We start from the raw sequence: 20507 nt of genomic DNA on the forward strand, positions 1-20507 counted from the left end.
TAGAAAGGAAAGTTCTCATAGAGAAAGGCAAAATGTGCTTCCGTGCATGCATTTAATGTCCTCAGGGTACGAATTATGGAAAGCTTGAGCCATGTTTATATTAAATTAAATTAAATTTATGCATTTAGCAGACGCTTTTATCCAAAGCGACTTACAGTGCATTCAGGCTATCAATTTTTTACTTATCATATATGATAAGTATATGATATTATATAAGTATATAATATATAAGTATAAGATATTATATGACTCAATGGGCTACATGTATGTATGTAGCTTAACGTTTCAATAGGTTTAAAAACTGTAAACAACATTTCTGTAAACAATAAATAAATAAATAAATAAATAAATAGTCAGAGCTGCTGCGCTTTATCGACAACCTGGTATTTTTTACATTAGGCTATTACACATTTATGCATTACACATATGCTACAACAACTATGTCACAAAACTACAGCTAGCCTATGTTTTAAAATGCGATGGGGCGTCAAGCTCAGAACCTCAACAGTTCGCGCATCTAAACTTAGGCTACTTATAGCCGCTGTGAACCTCAAATTCTAGTTTGGCCAAATCACGTGATCAATTCCTTGCCTGCGGTGGGTTTGTTATCGTCTTTGACGTCATTAAGGATCATGAGTATGAAAACTTTACAGCAGCAGGATCAAGGTGTGTGTGTGTGTGTGTGCTGCTCTCAGCTCACTAAATGAATGGATCCTGCTCGTGTATAGGCGATTTTTCAAGAAACATCTAATTCTGGATTCAATGCATTTATTACTCGGGATCAGTGATGACTTGGCTTCTGATGTGGGTTCTACTATTTGCTTGTGTACCACAGGTAAAAAAATATATTTCATTTTTTATTTATATCTATTCATTTTTATTACAGTATCTGAATTATTAGATGAAATTAACGCATAAGTAACACGCCACACTTACAGTTTAATTTAAAACATTTTAGAAGACAGTTTAACATGAAAGCTGTAGCTTTGACCTACAATGCAATTTTTTATTTGCTTTTGCATTAACATAGCCTACTGTAAAAGGTTGCTTGGTGCCTGCACATACAATTTTCAAGTGAAATATTTAATGTGTAAAATAAAAATAAAACAAACCACATAATGAAACAGTGCATTTCAAAATCCTATTCTTCAAGTAGGCTATATTTTTTTAGCAAAGTGAAAATGAGACACCTTATCAGAGGTTTGTTATGTAACAGCATTTGCATCAGTGACTCTAACCCCCCTCTTTTCCACATTAAATTCATACCTTATTCATATCTTAATTAATTCAAATTTCAGTGCGCTATAGATTATGATTCAATTACACTAGTGACAGGCATTCTTAAAAAATGACATCATGCTTCACGCATTTAAGGAATGCAATTTCTTAACAACAAATTTCATGTTGTGAGAATATACTGCCGCCCTGTGGACTAAAATAAACATGTTTGTCAAAATGCATTTTTAGGATTCAGACTCAAGTAATATCTTTTATTGTTTTGATTCACTCTTTAAAACTTAGTTCCATTCATTATGTCTTTGAGCATGACAGCCACCCTCTTTGATACTTACTGTCACCCAGAGGGGCGTACTTATCCTGCCTTAAATGTATGCAACTTTAGGCTGGCTGTCATATCTGCTGCTAAGCTTATAAACGGTTATGGAGTCATGCAGCTGTAAGCCACCAGTCCGGTTTACTTTGTGTGTAGTGTGTTACTTAAGTCTGTTGCCATTTCAATTAATCATCTTGCTAATTGAACCTGAGGGACTGAAGCAGTCTACATAAAGAGGTGCCTACTAAAATCATTTATCAACATGATCTGTCATCCAAAACCCAGTTATTTACATATGTACAATAAAATATAAAGTGACTGATGAGGTGAAAAAGTAAGCTTATAGGTAAAATTGGAAACCTTAAAATTGTTATATTTATGATTTATCCACCCATTAGCTCAATTTGTTTCTTGACCTGATGTGTAATGATTGTCCAGTACAAAATGAGACGCATGAGCTGACAACAAGTCTATAGCTATTATAATTTGATATATGCAGGAAAGTGTCATTAGAACTGGTTCATAACTCTGAGATACAATAGTGTATGGGCAATTAATTAAGCTACATCGATTGCAATTAACAAATGGCATCATAAATTGCATTTAGAGGTTCAGCTGAAATGTGTTTACATGTCTGAGATAAAGAACAACAAATTAAGACATTTAGACCTATCTAAAGCTTGGTAATTGTAAACAGAATAATGAGAAAAAAAAAATTCAAAACTGTGAGATGTAAACTCACGATTACGTGTTAATAACTTCCAACTGTGAGATATAAACATGCAATTGTGAGGGGGAAAAGTCAGAAATGTGAGATAAAAAGTCACAGTTACCCTTTTTATTTTATTATTAAATCAGTCATTCCAACCCATTTTCACAATGTCTGTAGCAAGGAGGAATCTTGGCGGTGGGGGGGAGAAACAAAAGCCTAAATGTGTCAGAAACAGGAATATCTTAAGACTTGTGTCTTATAGATTCACAGAGCATTTGCCCAGGATTCCTCTAAGATGCTGTCCATACCAGACCCCGGAGCCCCGGAGCCCTATAACCGCACTCAGTACTGCCAGTGGCCCTGCAAATGTCCTAAAACTCCCCCCACCTGTCTGCCAGGTGTGAGCTTGATCATGGATGGCTGCGATTGCTGCAGAGCATGTGCCAAACAGTTGGGGGAGGTTTGCAATGAGAAAGAAAACTGTGACCATCATCGTGGCCTTTACTGTGATTACAGCGCAGACACGCCTAGGTACGAAAAAGGAGCATGTGCCTGTAAGTGTCCTTGTACTTACATAGCCTTCATGTTAACACTGTGTTCCACTCTAAGATTAGATTTAAAGAGTAGATTAAGATGGCGGAACCCAGATAAACCAAGCTAGGGGAAGCTGAGCAGAATTATACATGCTGCTCACCTTTTAGCATTTGTTTTCACACAGCACATTACATACTTTTCTTGGTATTGCATTCAGTATGTATTTGATGAACTTGACTGCACTCTGTTCTGCTTTTTGATGCTATCCAGATCTGCAGGGCACTGGCTGTGAGCACAATGGTGTGATCTTTCACAATGGCCAGAGCTTCCAGCCCAATTGCAAATACCAGTGTTTGTGTGTGAATGGGGTGATCGGATGTGTCTCGCTGTGTAATGAGTCTCAGCCCCCCAGAGTTTGGTGCCAGAACCCCCGGCGAATTAAAATCCCCGAACGCTGCTGTGAGCAGTGGATCTGTGATGAGTCTAGGAGGGGCCGCAAGACAGCACCAAGACACACAATGGCTGGTATGATCTCCTGCGTCTCACAAACTTCCCACAAATATCTGGAAACTCATTCTGGAAAGATAATTAGTTGATAATGGTTGGAACATTGGAGTTGTGTCATCTTTTTTTGTTTGCAGTCATGTTATCTGCATCATGCACTTGAAAATTGATTCTAAACCAGGCTGAACAGTTTTAGACAGTACAGTTTATAACCTTTATATAAAAATGTTACTTCACAGCTCTGTATTAAAAAGAAACTGATCCTTCTACTCAAAGATAGACAATTAACAAATATTATGGTCAAAATTTCCAGACCTGTAAAACTCATGGAAAGGAATATATTACATATGCATTATGTAGTCATGATAAGCTTTTATATTATATTATATTATATTATATTATATTATATTATATTATATTATATTATATTATATTATATTATATAAAAATGTAAATGCACAAAAGTTTAGTATTGGTAAGATTTTGTAATGTTACACTATACTAGTACACACACACACACACACACACACACACGCAAGATTTTTAAATGTTTTTGTCTCTAACGTTCATCAAGGCTGCATTTATTCCAACAAAAGTAGAGTAAAAACATTTCCTTTTTATTATCATGAAACTCAGAAATGAGGAAAGCATTCATTGTCTTTGCATTCTTATAGCCCTGTCTAGTGTAAAGGACAACTGGCACAAGAACTGTGTGAGCCAAACAACCTCCTGGAGTCCCTGCTCAAAGACCTGCGACCAAGGTATATCTTTACGCATTACTAACAACAACAAGCAGTGTCAGATGGTCAAAGAGAGCAGACTCTGCAACATCCGGCCTTGCAAAGTGGACATCACAAAGCACATCAAGGTATATCAAGAACAAAAACATCGGCTTCACTGTAATATTAAATTAGCATTTGAGAGTGACATGAATGACTATAGTGTATAAAAGGATATAAATAAATTTTGACCCTGTGCACTTTTGGCCCTTTTTTTCATTTCTCCACAACCTGGAAAGAAGTGCTTGAACATCTACAGGGAGGAAAAGCCACACAACTTCACTATCTCAGGCTGCACCAGTACAAACACTTACTGGCCCACGTACTGTGGAGTGTGTATAGATGAGCGGTGCTGCATCCCTTACAAATCTAAGACTGTTGAGGTCAACTTTCAGTGCCCGAACGGATCCGGCTTCAGCTGGCAGGTCATGTGGATTAACGCCTGCTTCTGCAACCTGAGCTGTAAAAACCCCAATGACATATTTACAGATCTAGAACAGTACCATGAGAAAGGTGAGGTTGGAAATTGAATGTATGAAACCTTGCAGAAAAGTCAGTAGAAAGATTATTTGGGTGAAATCCATAGATGTTTTCTTTTAATTTTCTGAGCAAGAGTTCATATTTAATTGACCATCATCTTTGGCATTTATTATTATTATTATTATTATTATATGAGACTTTTTCCTATTGGAAAAACTGAAATAAACCAATATATCCTAATATATTCTATTTTAAGACCATGTGGCCTATTGCTACCAAATTGATCATATATGCGGAGTTATTTCAACCAAGATTATACTATTTTTGTCCTATTGTGACAAATAAATCCTTTTGTACAAATGATGTAACTATAGATATGTAAAAATACAATATCAACTTGACTTCTTTCGTTAAAATCTTTAATTTATAGAAATTCTATAAAAAAAAAGAAATGTATAAAGAAAAGAAATGTATATTGCTTTTATATATTGATAATGTAGTTTTTGTAATGTTGTGCCTTTTTCCACATTTATTCTCTTAAATGACACTGTAGTCTTTGGTGTGAGTTTTGCCTTATAAAGTTTGTATAGACACAGTTGTCATTAAATGATCAAATAAACAGACAAAAAAAGATTTAGTAACCAGCTTTTTATTTTCCTTTTTTTTTTCAAATAAATACAAACTGTTATTCCATTAAAAATGCAGTGCATCAGATTGTTTTACATCTTTACAAAGCAGAGTGCTTTACCAAGCTGCAAGCATTTGTTTGAGTGTGTGTGAAAGAGCAGGTCAGTTGCTTATATTATCTTTTTCTGAGCAATCCTTCATTTTACTCTTTCAAAGCCTTGAGAAAAAAAAAGCATCCAGTCCAAGTAGAGGACTCCATGGCACATTTTGTTCTGTTGTGCTTGATTGCATAGAAATCAACATCATTACAAACAAAAAACAACAAAAATATCACTCATATACAGTAATTTTCCTGTCTTCTTATATCTACAAATTTGTTTTGTTGAATTTAAACTACAGATTTTTTTTAAAACATTTGATCCCGTAAAAATCATTTATAATCACTTTCGAGAGCATCAATCACTGAGTTACAGATATAACCCAAAATAATGGGACACTACCAGCAAGGAAAATGCAAATAAACACATTATGAGCTTATGCCTAAGTTTTATAAGGTAGGTTAGCATCATGAAAAAATGCCACCATCTATAATCTGTGGTCAATCAATCCCTTTTCCATTCAATGAGGTCCATTTCAACATATACAGATTATACACTTAATTATGCATTTAATCTAGCATATAAAATTGGTATAATAATTTGACAAAAGAAAATTAATTGCAGACTAGAGATCAACATAAATTTACAAATGTGCCCTTTTCAGTGCTTAGCTTACTTGGATAATGACCATCAAAATGTCTCTGTGCTGCATTGCCTCTAACAACAACAACAAGACAGCCATTGCGCAGAGTGCAAAAACAAAAAAAGAAATAACTCCATCATCCTCTCCTTAATCCACTCCTTCTTCAGCATTTCCCCAGGAAATATAGTCTTAAACACAAGACACTTTGGCATAAATGCCCTCTGACAAATAAAACAGTGCAAGACCCCTGAGGGAAACAGCACAGCAGCATGCGGCGGTCCTGTTGAGTGTGTAGTTAGTGGCAGCGCAGCACAGTCAGAACAGAAAGGTTAATGCATATGTGAGATGGACTGGAGACGAGGTCACCAGTCTAACAGGACACTTCGGTGGACTTGGGAGCCTGGTCCACAGAACTGTCCATGTTGTCAGTGTGTGGATGTGTGCGTTGGTTGTCTGAGGTGTGGGCTCGGGCACGGCCCTCGTTGGTGTGGGAGCGACTGCGGTTGCCCTCGTTAGTGTGCGACCTGCTGCGGTTGCCGTCAAAGGAAGTGACGCTGGAGCCGGATGCTGTGCGGGAACGGACCAGGCGGGTCATGCTGGCAGAGGGCACTAAGAAGCAGAAGTAGACAGATTAGGATACTTATTTTAAAGCTTTTTACATTTTCTGTATATGTTTTTAATGTATTTTAAATGTTACAATACTTGATATTAAGATGTACACTACCGTTCAAAAAATTGGGGTAGGTAAGATTTTTTTATGTTTTTGAAAGAGTCTCTTATGCTCACCAAGGCTGCATTTATTCAATCAAAAATACAGTAAAAACAGTGATACTGTGAAATATTATTACAATTTTAAATAACTGTTTTCTATTTGAATATATTTTAACATGTAATTTATTCATGTGATGGCAAAGCTGCATTTTCAGCAGGCATTAACTTAAAGTTTTCACTGTCACATGATTCTTCAGAAATAATTCTATATGCTGATTTGGTGCTCAAGAAACATTTTTTATTATCAATTTTGAAAAAGGTCAAGTTAAGCAAGTCAGGTTGAAAATTAAATCTCACCACTAGAGGGCAGCACAATACAGTCATTTATATTGCTATTTGCTAACGTTATATGTTAATTTTACATGAACAAAGGAGTTCAGGCAATGTACCATGGGTATTCGAAGAGGTATGGTCAAATAGAGACTATATTAAACAAAAAGACAATATCAATACTTACTGTAACCCATGCCCTGAATGAAGTACTTGAAAGCCTCTGTTAGCTTCCCAGGCTAAGGAGACAATAAAAGTAGAAATCAGTTTATTTGACTACAAAAACAGCTAATCAGGTCAAGGTGGAAAACAGGTTAGTATATGTTGTGAAACCGGATGGATTCTAACAGCCGGTAGCAGCAGGTGGCAAGCAGAGTATTAGAACTGAGAACTATATGCCATCGCTGTCCGTAATGAGATTACGGCGCACTTCATCCCCCATGATCATCCTGTGCCTTGAGCAAACTTGTAAATGAATCTAAATGGTCATAAAGGTTATAAATACACACCTGGTCGACCTGAGGCAAGCCTCCACAGTCAGCCATCTGAAGAAAGAGAAGGGACATATAATGTTACTTAAAATGCATGACTGCTTGCTTCTCATTTCTGTTTCTGCCATTCACACAGGTGTCTAAAACACCTAGCGCTCCATTAAGTCCACTTATCAGTGATAAATAGGCCATTTCAGATGCCATAAACCTAATTCTTAGTCCACCTGAGGGCGAGCTGTGGAAAATTAGGTCAGCAGATGTAGGATTCATCCCTGGAGCTGGCCAGCGTGGACCGCTTCTGCACTACCTGGGTAAATTAATCACTAGATAATGCTGAGCTATCAGGATCTTATCAGTGCTTGACTTTTCCATGTGGGCTATAAATACATGCCAGCTTCAGTGGAGTCCACTCACCTTAAGCAGTGTGGTTTTGGTCGGGTCCAGCTTTGTGTTGCACTCAACCTGTACAGAAAACAGACGTGTTAAACCACTAAATACACATGCAGCAGATATGAAATGTGGAGCAACGGTGTGCAAGATTAAAGGTTTTTAACAAAAAAATACTTATAAAATGTCTAGCAACAATAATGAAGTGAATCAGTCCTAAATTAAGCTTAAACCTACCACAACATCCACTGCTGGGGAACTGTCTCCAACTACCAGGAGTGCAGGACACCTGAAAACAGAGCAACAATGTCATTACTACAGGAAATTCATCTCCCATTGTCTAGAGTATTTTTTGGGGACAATTTTAGACTTACTTTAGAGTTCTGACATTGACATGGCCACCAGGTACAGGCCTCTCGATTTCCAGGTCTCTTCGGCTGTGAAGTGGATGAAAATATTAATTAGATGTTATATAGCCACTAAAAATAACTATTAAGATGTTTTAGTAGCGGTGTTGTGTTTACCTGTTGTAGCACTTGACAAAGAGCTGCAGATTGAACTGGTTCATGTCATTCACAACGTGGTGACGGTATCTGCCAATGAGTTCATGGTTCTGCTGGATTTCCTCCTGGAGAAATAATAAGAAATAAAAATAGCATTCATGTTAGTAGAAATGAATCAATTCAAAAACTATCCAGAATGGATCAAACATTGACTAACCTTTCCAAACAGGTGAGAGATGATCATGTCAGGCATGGCATGAGTCCAACCAGAGATCTGTAATTCAAGAAAAATTAGCCCATGACAGACAAAAAAAAGAGTGAAACTCTATATAAATAATGAATATTACATAAATTATAACCACAAAGTGGTAAGCACTCACTTTGTGTGCTGCCCAGTCCATCCAGCCCTCAGCGCATGGGTTTATGTTTATTAGCACAAGGCCTTCCACCATAGCAGGGTGGTCCAACTATAAAAGGAAACAGTATTTGTAAACCATATCTGAACACATCTAAACCCTAATTTATTAAATAAAGAACATGCAAGTCATGTTATTTTTATTTTTTTTTTTTTACAAGGGACATTCCTCAGCAGCTTAATTAGCCAAATGATTGCCAACATCCACAGAAAAAAAAAAAAAAAAAAAAAAAAAAACTTTCAGCTCTTTATCCTGGTTTGATTGATTAAAATTTTAAATCACTTAATAACAATCAAAAAGGAAGTCAAACTCACCGCAAACTTAGCAAGGATATAAGCACCCGCACCAACAGCCATGCCAATCACACTCTTCAGTCTGTGGGGTTTAAGAAAACCAGTTAGTATAGAAAATAATCCAGAACTGTTAAATAATGAAACTAAAACCTCACCCGAAATGTTTAAGGATTGATGGAAGTGTCTCAGACAGATGGTCCATGGAAGGGTATTCATATCTATTTATAAAAAAAAAAAAAAAAAAAAAAAAAAATCAATGATTAATCTTCTGCTTTCATTTACAATAAAGATTTCCACTTATATGTCTATACATGATAGAACTCACCCAATGGAGAAAGTGTTTGCTCCTTCTTGCTGCCCTGGTGCATCTACATGACACACAGCAAAATGCTGCATGATCTCCTGCATATCCTCATGGTTGAACAAGGTGTCAAAGCAGCTTTTATCTATTGGAGAAGCATAATTTATGCATTAAAACCTGTCTCCTTTAGAAGGAAATCTTAATTACTGTGTATTGTAAAGCAACACAATGATATTTAGGGGACATTTTAAACTGTTTTATCATGTTTAAAATATATAAAATCTTACGGTTCAGTCCAATATCATGGTAGGTGAGGATGACGGGCCGGTCACCCTTAGGAACACCTTTCATGGTACAGTGGACTCTGCCATATGGAGTCTCCACATCATGTTCCTACATGCAACATGGTAAGAAAACGTGCTTTGGTTATAAATCTGTAAACTGTAAGATCACAGTCCATGAAAACGGTCTGTCTGATTTCATAATGTCCAACTGCATCTAACAATTTCACGAAGCATCAAACCCTAATTAAGAAGACACAGCCAATATTAAATGTATACATATCTATTACATTTAATAAACGTATTGTGTTAGATAAAATAAAAAATAAAAGGAAGAAAACAAAAGATTTTGACTACATGTAAACTATATTACCAAGCTCTAATCTGCTAAATCTGCTTGCAAGGAATAAATAATGATATTCTAAAACCTTGAAACATTGTGTATTGTGAAAATCACTATACAAATAAATTTGACTTGAATTTGTGAAAATCAAAACTTTACTCATGCACAATTTGAACCACCAAGACAACAAAAACCCTTAAAAGTCTAAAGCAAAATCAACATGAACGTTTCTACTCACAGTGACTTCTATCTCGAATACTAATTCCATATCAGAGTCCTCTAGAACCATGGCTGCCGATGTTAATTAGTAGTAGTGATGAGAACGAGTATGTAAAATCGGATTGAAAGTAAGTTCCTGTTTGCGCACTATGCTAATATTCATCTGTGCGCAGGGTTTTATACCCCTGTTGCCGTCGCTTGACATAAGCCCCACGCTCCCAGCATGCTTTGCACCAAGATCAAAACAAGTTAATTCTAGTTAACAACATCCGTAAATCTGATCAGCCTGTATCAGATGCTTTGAGTAGCCGACTCTAGGCCTTCGGAAACTTAGGCAAGTGCAGCCAAACAAAAATTTGATTATTATGATGGCAGTGTGCATTGAATAATTGTTGTTTTTCATCAATAAAATAAATAAAAATCAGCAAAGAAAGTGCAACTGAGCTACAAAAAGCTTAGCACATGGTCATGTCAAATATGTGCTGCTACTTTTAATTTTTCCTTAATTTGTTTCAGTCTAAAATAATCCACCTTTTACTTTGGAAAGAACACATCTTGACGAAATAACATTTCTAATGAGAATCTGTATTTCTACACATTTTCCCATGTTTAAAAGTGGAAGCTGCATAGCCACTAAAACCAACAAATCATAAATCACCGCCAATGGATTGAACTTTAACTTTCAACTTAACTTTCTTGAAGTTAATTTAGCACTAGTGACAAACAATGACAAATAACCACCGTGCACTGTAAAAGTCATTGAGAACAGTCTTTGAGTGCAGGCCACTGGTCAAAGTTCAACTGGCTGACGCTGCAGAAACTAGTTTCAGCTGCCTCAAGTTGCAGCACAAGCTGCTAAAAAAAGTCAAATACCATCTTGAACACTGACAAGGACATAAACATCTTGTGCTTGGCTTTGTATAGGGACTGAACACAAACATATGTTGTTTTCTTACTGGTGGTAATATTTTTTTTAAGGGGGGAGAGCTATGTGTGAGCACCTCAGGCAGATGGCCAGTGTATCCCTCAGCAGCCCACGTCATTGGTCTAGAGGCTGAACACTCTTATTAAACACATGACCCGCAAACTTCAGGACTTTAATCTGTGTGAGGATCAGCACGAGAGGCCTGTTGGATGCAAATCTGTATTGTATCAGTACTGTTGTAATGCCATGGTGTCAGCAAAGAATGACCTCTTAGATTTTTGAATGAAGTCTAAAGAAAAACATGAAAAATGAAAGCCATAAAACAAAATTTAAAAAAATCCAAAAATGAAATGCTTGCCTTTATCTCCAACTGCTGAACAGCCTCTCTTAGCCCCTAGAATAGAGGTGAAAACACAGTGTATGTTACCACAACATGTGTTCACTATATTATCATTCATAAATATGTACATTTAGTCCAAATCATTACAAATATAGTGTATACTTGCAAATCCCTGTCCCCGATGAGAGGCTTGGACTCAACTACTTGGATATCATCCATTCTCAATGAGGACACCTAGAGGTAGGAAAAAGGTGACATAAACAAAACCATAATACCACTGGTGCACTTCAATTTAATTCACCACAATCTTCCTCCAAGGTCACAGAAGGAAGTATCAAATTACCATTTCCTTGTTTTTGTTGTGGTGTAATCTGCTTTGGCAACGACTGTTTACAACAGCTTTACAGGAGCTCATAGTCAAGGAAATTCAAGGAAATAAGACATTTTTCTCTGGATCATCTGAGGTGTTTTTAAACAATGAACGATTTTTTATGTTTTTTTTTGCTTAAAATTTTCTAGTTTTTTTTAATGGCCATACATATTACATACATGTGATGTATTGAAGTGCTTATACCAAGTTTCTCATCCTACAGTGCAAAAAAAAATAAAAAATAGATAGATAGATATATGAAAGAAAGATAGATATATGTATACTATCAAGAATATGACCTGTTTGAATGCATGCTTCTGATGCAGCTTTTGTACATTCTGTCTTTGCCGTTTGAAATAATTGACACATTACAAATGTTTTGTTTTTAGATTATATCCTCAGCTCTTCAAAACAGCCTAATTAGTTTTAAATGATGCAGATCATGCATTTCAAAAGACGACAGTTTGAATGTTGTTGTAGATGTAAATGGAATGAGAGCTTGAACAGGCTCTTTGTCTGGCAGAGGTTTCTAAAGGTCACATGTCAGGCTCTTCCTCTGTAGTGGGCCTGGAAGCTACACACAGGAAGCCACTGACACAGCTGCTTCCACAGCTCCTGCAGTCAGTCCCTCCACCCCTTTATCACTAGCAAAAAAATAAAAATCAGCTTTGCTCCAAAGCCAGTATAAAAGCCTTTGTGTCTTATCATCCCACAGGTTCTAGAAGTGTTCCCGTACCAAGCCCCTATAAAAAAGCAGCGATTGATTTTTTTGATTCACAGTCAAGCTCTATAGGAACCAAGCCAAGATGTTTATCAAGAGGAATTTCTGTAATTCAAAAACCATGATTGTGCAGTCCATCATTTGTTGAGGTTTCTACAGCAAACCCCTACATGAATTCCTGACTGGAATCATGTGAGAACTAAAATTACTCATGAATACTAGACCAAGCTAGAAGAAATCAGCTTAAGGAGACTTTATTTAAAATATATATAAATCAAATAAGGAACATTAATTAACAAGTAACAGTTAGCTGGCAAATAGGTCACCTGCTTGTTTTTAAGCTGTGTGCCCTTATAGCCTCTTTTGAATAATCTTTTACCTGGGAGTGTCACTAATGTCTCAGCAGGATATTAACCGGAGCAACATAAGGACAGATCCTGCCCTTCCCATGCCCTAGAATACACACTATACTTCAAAACATCCAAATGTACCTGTCTACTTCTCTGGACCAGGTTTCCATTATAGTTTACAATGGTAAATGAGACTAATTAATGTCTTGCATTAAATACTAATTGAATAACTTATCAGTATTGGAACACTTAAGGCAAATTTGTAACAGATGCATTGTGTATTTGTATGAATATGTGCAAATGTGCATATATTTGTTTTCATTAACTATGAGGCACTATAAAGATTCAAAGGTTTACTTCGGTTGCTATTGCATCAGTGTCAGTAAGTATAATGTTTATGTTCGAACATAACCACTATTGCAGCTGCACCCTGCAGGGGTGAGGAAAATTTTTGTTTCACTTCCCATAACCACTTTTTTCTTCTTCTTTTCTGAAATCCAGTTCATGGATCACATTTTTATACTGAGAGAGATACTGAACTCAATGCATATAAGACCAATCACTGCAGGGGTCCAACAAAATTTCTTCACTAGTTAAGCAATAACACTTGTTGACCTACAACACTAACAGAAAATAATCTCTGATTTTTCCATTTATGTTTCACATATGTATGCATATGCTATTTTGCGGTGTATTCAGTTGGTGTTGTATGAGTAAAGGTGTCTTTACACAGCCTGCTCTGAGGATGCCAAAGGAAATTGTGCAAATGAAATGCAGTATCGAAGCACAGTTAAACTTTGCCGTTGTCGTGAGCAAGTTTTTATTTAATTACTTATATTATTTATTAATTCCATATTTTAATTCGGTCCATGTTCATATCCACGTATATAATTAGATATTCCTAATTTTATACTTCAAATGATCATTTCATAAAAACAAAGTCAAAGCTTTTTTGGCAACAAAGTCTTCTACTGAAGGTTTATGATCTGCTGATCAAATGTCTGACATTGTATTTTATATGAAATGCTGCCTCAGGCTAAAAAACTGAAGTAATACACAGTTAAGTCAGCATAATGTGATGATAATGCAAACACACATCTGTTGCAAGTAACCCTGAAAGCTTGATGAACGATTTGCTCTAGTCTAGTAGGCTACAGTGGTTTTCATCAGCTCAAAAGGAGAGAGCACTAGTATCTGTCGCACTGTTCAAATTTGTTTTCCCACTGGAGCTCACAATACTTTGTTGACATGTGCACGTGCGTCCACACGCACGCGCGTAACGCGACAAACAACATTAAAAACCCATCGCGGTTTCGCTGTATAATCAAAAAACAGTGACTAATTAAAACATTTATCTTCCGTGCAAACCTGAGAAATATATACCTTACTCGATATCACGCCAGAGATGTTTTAGATACGAACTGCGGTTTTATTAGATAATAGACAACATTTTAACATTAAAACAAATTTTAAAAAATAAAATAGCATTTTTTATGACTTACCGGTGAATCGTCCACAAAATAAAAACAAGCCCAACAAAACTAAAAAGTTTTTGTAGAGTTCGAGGGTGACAATTGACTACGTGCTGATCACGACAGGATGTAGCAGGCAATTTTATAAAGATGTGTTTAGTCTGTCCTGCCCACCCACTCCTCCTTCTATTGGGCAACTTCACTGAGTCATGCCTTCCTTTCACAGCATTGCATGAGATATATGACAACACTGTTAACTTCAGCAAACGGTTTCGACTGTAGGACTGATCTTTCATATTACAATAAAAGTTAGAAAATAAGCTATTAGTGAAGAGACTAAGTTGACTTTATGTGATATTTGTTCATCTGTGTTCTGTCCCTGCATACTGGCATTTGCTGTAAAAAAGTAATACAGAATAATCTCAAAGCTGGTTATTCTTTTGAATCAATAAAGTATTGTTCAGAGGAGTGCATGGCTTTGAATGTGTCTATGCGTGTGTGTCCTCTCTAATCACACAATGCTTTTACTGTGGTTAGCTAATATGAGGCAGTGATAACTAGCACATTCACAATGGACACATTGCACAGAAACTACCATTATGCTGATCAACTCTCAAACACCATTTACACCACAAATGGAATAAGACGGCAGAATAAATGCAAACAGAATTTACGTCTAAAGCTTTGTTCAGCATGAGAGAGTTTTCATAAATCAAAACTGTCAGATGATCAGAGTTATTTTTAGGATGTTTGATGTAAAGCTAGGCAGTCGGTCAGGTGAAATTGTGTTGTGGAAAAATACTGAAACCATTGTTGACCAGATAAACAATGTTAAGATTAAGATTTGTTAAGATTTATAGGCGAATGTTACGATTTATAGACAAAAGCATATTAAATCAAAGAGTACACTTCTCGGGTTAATAAACTGGGATAAAGAGAATAATAACTGATAAGGATTGTGGACTTTTACCTGACAAGTTCATATCTCTGTGTACTCACACAGTGTTTCTCATGGAGTCTGGTGCTACATGAATTTTAAATCATACACCTACCATCTCCATTTATATAAAAAAAGGCTTGATTCTTGTAATAATTTTACTAATCTGGAAAAATAAACTAAAATCAATTGAACACATACAGCTATAAAAAAATAAAAAAAAACTTACTTCCAGACATTTTATATTAAATATTATATTAAATATTATACCACGAATTTCAAAGGATGTCATTCAGTTATTTCAGAACTTTTATTTGGGGGTCAAATGTGTACATTTCTCACCTTTCTGTCAAGTCTTTGTTTTTCACAGAATCTGGGTTAATGACATTGGCTTATATTTGTGTCCTTGTACTTGCAATACAGAGCGGTTTTCATCTTAAACTCCTCATATCGGGTTTGCACAACATGTAGGTTATTGGATGCCTCAGAAAGAACAGATAAACATTGACCTCCCTCTCCCTACAGGGTTTTGGCATCAGACAAATCAAAAGAATAAAAGGTGGTTCAAAACCAAAGGCCGTTTTCTGCAGTGGCCAGCCAAGAACAGGACAAAACAGTCATTATGTTTCCATTTAAACAACACAGACATGCCCACATCATCCAAATGCACATTACGGCTGGTATTGGCACACTATAACAGTATAAAAGGCCTGCCCACCTTCCTTTCAGGTACTGAAAGGTCAGTGAGGGCTAGTTTGACATAAAAATGTTGACTGACAAAAGTATAGAAGATTCTTGCCATTGCTGACTTGTCTAATTCTGCAACATGCCACTCATTCACAAACCAAACCTCTTTCCTTTTAAGGCATTATTTTGCACTTTAAAATACATTAGTCACAGAATAAATTCCTAATTGGATATTACTAATATCCCATCTTCCTGTACCTCTAACATGCATAGTCACAGTCAGCTTAAACTGCATTAAACTGCTTTAGTGTAGATGCAGTATGTGATGCAATAACAGTAGTCAGATGTAGTATGAATCATACTAAGCCGTAGCACATGACATGAGACAGCACTCAGGACTGTCTGAGATGTAGGCCTCACCTCAACCTATCACGTAGTTCCTCAGAGCATGTGCTACTTAGTTCAATGTCACGTATTACTGATTTACTAAAAGGGATAATAAAGCGTCTTAAAAGTAACACAATGAAAATAAACATTATTTTCGGTGCATAATGGCACTGTTAAAGCCGTTTATGGTCATTTTTGTAAGTATTAAGCAATGGATCACTAACAAAAATGTGATGGCTTCATTCACAGACAATGAAATAAACAAGTTGCAGGATTACGTTGTGAAGTACATATTCAATAAATGATGAACTAGGTAATTATGTGCCAACACAAACTCTTGCCAGTATGATCAAAGTATTATGGATTATGTATTAACGTGTTGTGGAACAACACAAACAGCTGCTCGTAAACGTACAATGTAAACAAGCATTTGGAAAAGAACCCCCAGCATATTACAATTACACAAAATCTTAACCATTTATCAGTTGTGAGGAAGTTGTTGGTGGTGTCACTGGTATATGTATAATATTTTTAGAGGTTGTTTCTGACTGAGGATTTTGCATCTGATCTTCGATCAGTTTATCTCCATTATCATCAGTCCTTGTCACTGGAACAACAATTATAAATGCACTTTACTGCTCATTTCACTTTGATGTTTAGGATGATAAAATTACTCAATATCTACAGTCATAACTTTTATGGCATAATTTTTCAATGTGAAAGAAATGTTTATTTTTAGACATATTGTTTTCTAATTACTTTCTATACTAATATTACACAAGTATTCCAAATATTCAACCAACATAAATGCAATCGTCAAACCCTTATAAACATTTCCCTCCCTCTGAGCTTATGTATTTTGAGAGGTGCTAGATATTCCAGTTGTTTCTTCATTTCTTGCAGTTTTATCCAGACACACCCTGGGCCGAACCTCGATCAAATAATAAACCACTCTGCGTGAATTATTTTTTCAGCTTCACCTTCACAAATTTGTGAAAGTGGATTGATTTCCTAAGTGTTATTGTACCAGAGCTACTTTCACCTGATACAGATGGATCCCCTGCAAGAAAACTCCTTCTGCTCCACCATGTCCGTTTTTCTCTGACCTGGCAACATGGTAGCTTTCCTGCTACAGGTCATTGCCTCTGTTGATAAGATGCAACCAATAACTGAAGTGGAAAATTGCTCTGACCTGACTTTGTTTTGTTTTCCATGAAAATAACCTTTAAAACAGGACCTAAACTCATTCACTAACAACTTGCCGAAGGCAACAGTACAAGGTAACCAGCCACCATCTTGTCCAAACTGAATCTTTAGGTTTCAAATATTTCCTGACTGCAAAACAACAGCCTAGAAAGGTGCTAATTATTCTTGTCAGGCATGAATTGCCAACATACAGAGTATAGACCAACCCATATTTCCATGTATTTTATGAGACGGGGAGACCTGTTCCTGTAATTGCAAACAAGACTGCTGCACCACAGAAGGGCCAAAGATATTGATTTTACTGGAAACAGGAAAACTGAGTTTGGAATTTCTTTGCAAACTATTCAGATATTCACCTTCTGCTTCATCTTCCACAGCTGGAGAGGTGGAGTCCACAGGCCCTTCTGGTCAAGTCTGACTGCCTAACAAATCCTGTGATGAAAGCATCTTCTTATTATGCTGAGAAGTGCAAAAGAGATGTTTTCCTCTTCTGCAAAGCTCATGATTTACAGTGCTTATAAGAATAAACACTGAAGAAAAGATTTCAAGTTTCTTAGTTTGCAAGTTTAACAAATTAAACGAAATAAGTAAACAATGAAGAAATTACTTACCCAGGTTTTTTTTGTCAGTAAACCTAAGCCAAAGGCAGTGGTAATAATTACTTCATTGCTGAGCTAGATAATGGACACAGCTGCCTTGCTAGTGCAATGTCTCTGTTAATCATTTTATCCACCTTTTGACCTTATAGCCAGTCACACGTCTTTGGGCGATTTTCCTCTCCTGCCCACAAAAAAAGACACATGATCATAAACCCAAGTTAACTTATTTTCTAATGAAAGGTCATGTCTTTTTATGAAAATATACTAAAGTAACAAATGTAATATTACTTATGTAGGCTACCATTGGTCATAAATAAACAAACAAACAAATAGGACAGGGCAGGATACTATAGGATAGGATAGCATATAGGATATAGGATAGTATAGGATAGGATAGGATAGGATGGGATGGGATGGGATGGGATGGGATAGGAATATGAATAGGACAGGATATTTATAGGATAGCAATAGAAATATTAAAATAATAGAATTCTAGGATTATAATATAATAGAAAAAAATGTGTGTGTATATATAGCCTATATATATAGGCTATATATACACACACTTTTTTCATAAATCAATTTTTTATAAATCAATAGGGCCTTATTATGTCACCATCATTTTAAAGTCCTTGACCCACCCATAAGATGTAGAAACACCGTAGTGACTAAACAGACCACACTCTAGTGCTCAACCAGCCCCACCAACGCAGCGTACAACCACCTGCAGCTTACCGTAAAACAAACACTAGTGAGGTGTGTTTCAAACGTGGATCACCTCACGTACTCACGAAGACGTGGCCAACGTGCCTGGCGCTTCTGCGGTGGGCGGGGCTCACTGGAACGATGATTATCTTCTTGCCTCGGTGGCGCTGGTCGTGACTGTAGTGTCAATGACTGATTACAAGGAATTGTTCTGTTAAAAGAAATGTTGCAAAATTCTGCCAAATTCCTCTGTTGTTGTTTGTGAAGAAATATTGCAGTATTGTTGATTGATTACAAGGGTGAGGCAAACTTTTCTCTAGTGTTACAGCGCACACACACAAAAAAGTGTGTAACTGATTTACCCGTGACTAAATGATGTACATTTTAGAACTTGTTCTGTTAAATTAACATGTTTTCTGTTTTAATATGTGTTGTGTTATTCTGTATATTGAAATTACTGTGTATTTTTGTTAATGTTTTATTGAATTGGGGCTTCTGTTTAAAGAAATGTTGCAAAATTCTGCCAAATTCCTCTGTAACTGATAGAAACTGAAGCATTGTAAACTGGATAGATAGAATAGAAAACCTGAAGCATTTTAAATGACCCAATAATAAGAATGTAAACTAACTACACCAGTGTGTACTGTAAAGTCTCTGAGATTGGTAACCGTTAAAATATTTCCAGCAAAGCCGTCTGAAACGTTAAATTTAAATATGTTTGATTAACTTTGATACCAAGACCCCCGTAGGCCTGTATATTCATAAATACCCATTTATAGGCTACTGGGTGTAATAAATCTAAACCTTGAAATTATAAATACTATATGTGATATTAAGTATGATATTATAAATAGGCTACGACATTACAAATGTTGTTTGCAAAACGAAATAACATGCATTTATATTGTCTAATATTACTATTTAAAGTAGTGTGTAGCGTTATTAAAATATTTTTGAGTATTGTAAATATCGAATAATATGGAAAAAGACCTTGGAGTCTAAAATCCTAGAAACAATGCCCTAAACCCCATTCCTAATGTATATGTGGTGATATAAAGTTTTCAAGAGAAGAGTGAGATGCTGCTTTCGTCTCCGCCTCCTCGACTGCATGCAATTTTGTTTGCTGGTGGTGCATTTAGTGCATATTATAACATGTAGGCTACATTCATTTAGCAGACGCTTTTGTCTAAAGCGACTTACAATTGGGAATACGACAAGCGATCCGTCAGAATGAGTCAAATAAAACACGAGATGTGTCCGTAATACAAAGTTCCACACAACGTTTAGAATAGTGGACAAACAGTTAACAGTATAAAAACAGTACTTTCTTGTAAAACATATTCCAGTAATCTTTATTTTATTCACAACTTCGGAGAAATCTTTTTTTTTTTTTTACTATGCGTTTTGGGTAAATAATGCAGAATCATGGAGTTATTGGGAACAGTGGAAATTTGTAAGACAAAAAAGGTTTCAAGCCATCAAAGTTACTGCTGTAAAATTGTTGTAGCGTTATTTAAATTAGGATAGTATCTTAGAAGATAATATGTTCTGCTGAAATTACCCCAAAAACTATTAAATGCCTTTGACTTTGAAACTTTTAGACA

At 36.1% G+C, this 20507-nt stretch overlaps 2 protein-coding genes across 3 annotated transcripts; one reads left to right on the plus strand and one right to left on the minus strand.

Annotated features, from left to right (window-relative positions):
* The first annotated feature begins 628 nt into the window (after positions 1 to 628).
* LOC109111618 (CCN family member 4-like) lies at positions 629 to 5194 on the plus strand. Its single transcript, XM_042776929.1, has 5 exons — positions 629 to 835; positions 2527 to 2818; positions 3069 to 3323; positions 3977 to 4170; positions 4312 to 5194. The coding sequence occupies exons 1-5, from the start codon at positions 788 to 790 to the stop codon at positions 4609 to 4611; spliced, it is 1089 nt and encodes a 362-aa protein (XP_042632863.1). The 5' UTR covers positions 629 to 787; the 3' UTR covers positions 4612 to 5194.
* LOC109111619 (protein NDRG1-like) lies at positions 5195 to 14555 on the minus strand. 2 transcript variants are annotated; one of them, XM_042776927.1, is made up of 16 exons: positions 14413 to 14555; positions 11632 to 11703; positions 11488 to 11523; positions 9649 to 9754; positions 9386 to 9506; positions 9216 to 9278; positions 9082 to 9142; positions 8732 to 8818; positions 8569 to 8625; positions 8373 to 8476; positions 8223 to 8285; positions 8086 to 8137; positions 7876 to 7923; positions 7480 to 7515; positions 7158 to 7209; positions 5195 to 6538 (listed from the first exon to the last, which is right to left on the minus strand). In XM_042776927.1, the coding sequence occupies exons 2-16, from the start codon at positions 11686 to 11688 to the stop codon at positions 6300 to 6302; spliced, it is 1182 nt and encodes a 393-aa protein (XP_042632861.1). In that variant the 5' UTR covers positions 11689 to 11703; positions 14413 to 14555; the 3' UTR covers positions 5195 to 6299. The 2 variants fall into 2 exon arrangements, with proteins under 2 accessions (XP_042632861.1, XP_042632862.1); XM_042776928.1 differs by lacking the exons at positions 11488 to 11523; positions 11632 to 11703; positions 14413 to 14555 and adding an exon at positions 10224 to 11134.
* Positions 14556 to 20507: the final 5952 nt, after the last annotated feature.

Source organism: Cyprinus carpio, chromosome A19 (assembly GCF_018340385.1).
Source record: "Cyprinus carpio isolate SPL01 chromosome A19, ASM1834038v1, whole genome shotgun sequence".
In the NCBI taxonomy this organism is placed as follows: domain Eukaryota; kingdom Metazoa; phylum Chordata; class Actinopteri; order Cypriniformes; family Cyprinidae; genus Cyprinus; species Cyprinus carpio.

Bases quoted from the DNA above. Each gene is read 5' to 3' on its own strand.
- LOC109111618 (XM_042776929.1), top strand. From the start codon at position 788: ATGACTTGGCTTCTGATGTGGGTTCTACTATTTGCTTGTGTACCACAG. The intron at 836-2,526 runs GTAAAAAAATAT...TGTGTCTTATAG, and splicing joins TATTTGCTTGTGTACCACAG to ATTCACAGAGCATTTGCCCA. The intron at 3,324-3,976 runs GTATGATCTCCT...GCATTCTTATAG, and splicing joins ACCAAGACACACAATGGCTG to CCCTGTCTAGTGTAAAGGAC.
- LOC109111619 (XM_042776927.1), bottom strand. From the start codon at position 11,688: ATGGATGATATCCAAGTAGTTGAGTCCAAGCCTCTCATCGGGGACAGG. The intron at 8,819-9,081 runs GTGAGTTTGACT...TTCCTTTTATAG, and splicing joins ATATCCTTGCTAAGTTTGCG to TTGGACCACCCTGCTATGGT. The intron at 8,138-8,222 runs GTAAGTCTAAAA...CTCTGTTTTCAG, and splicing joins GTCAATGTCAGAACTCTAAA to GTGTCCTGCACTCCTGGTAG.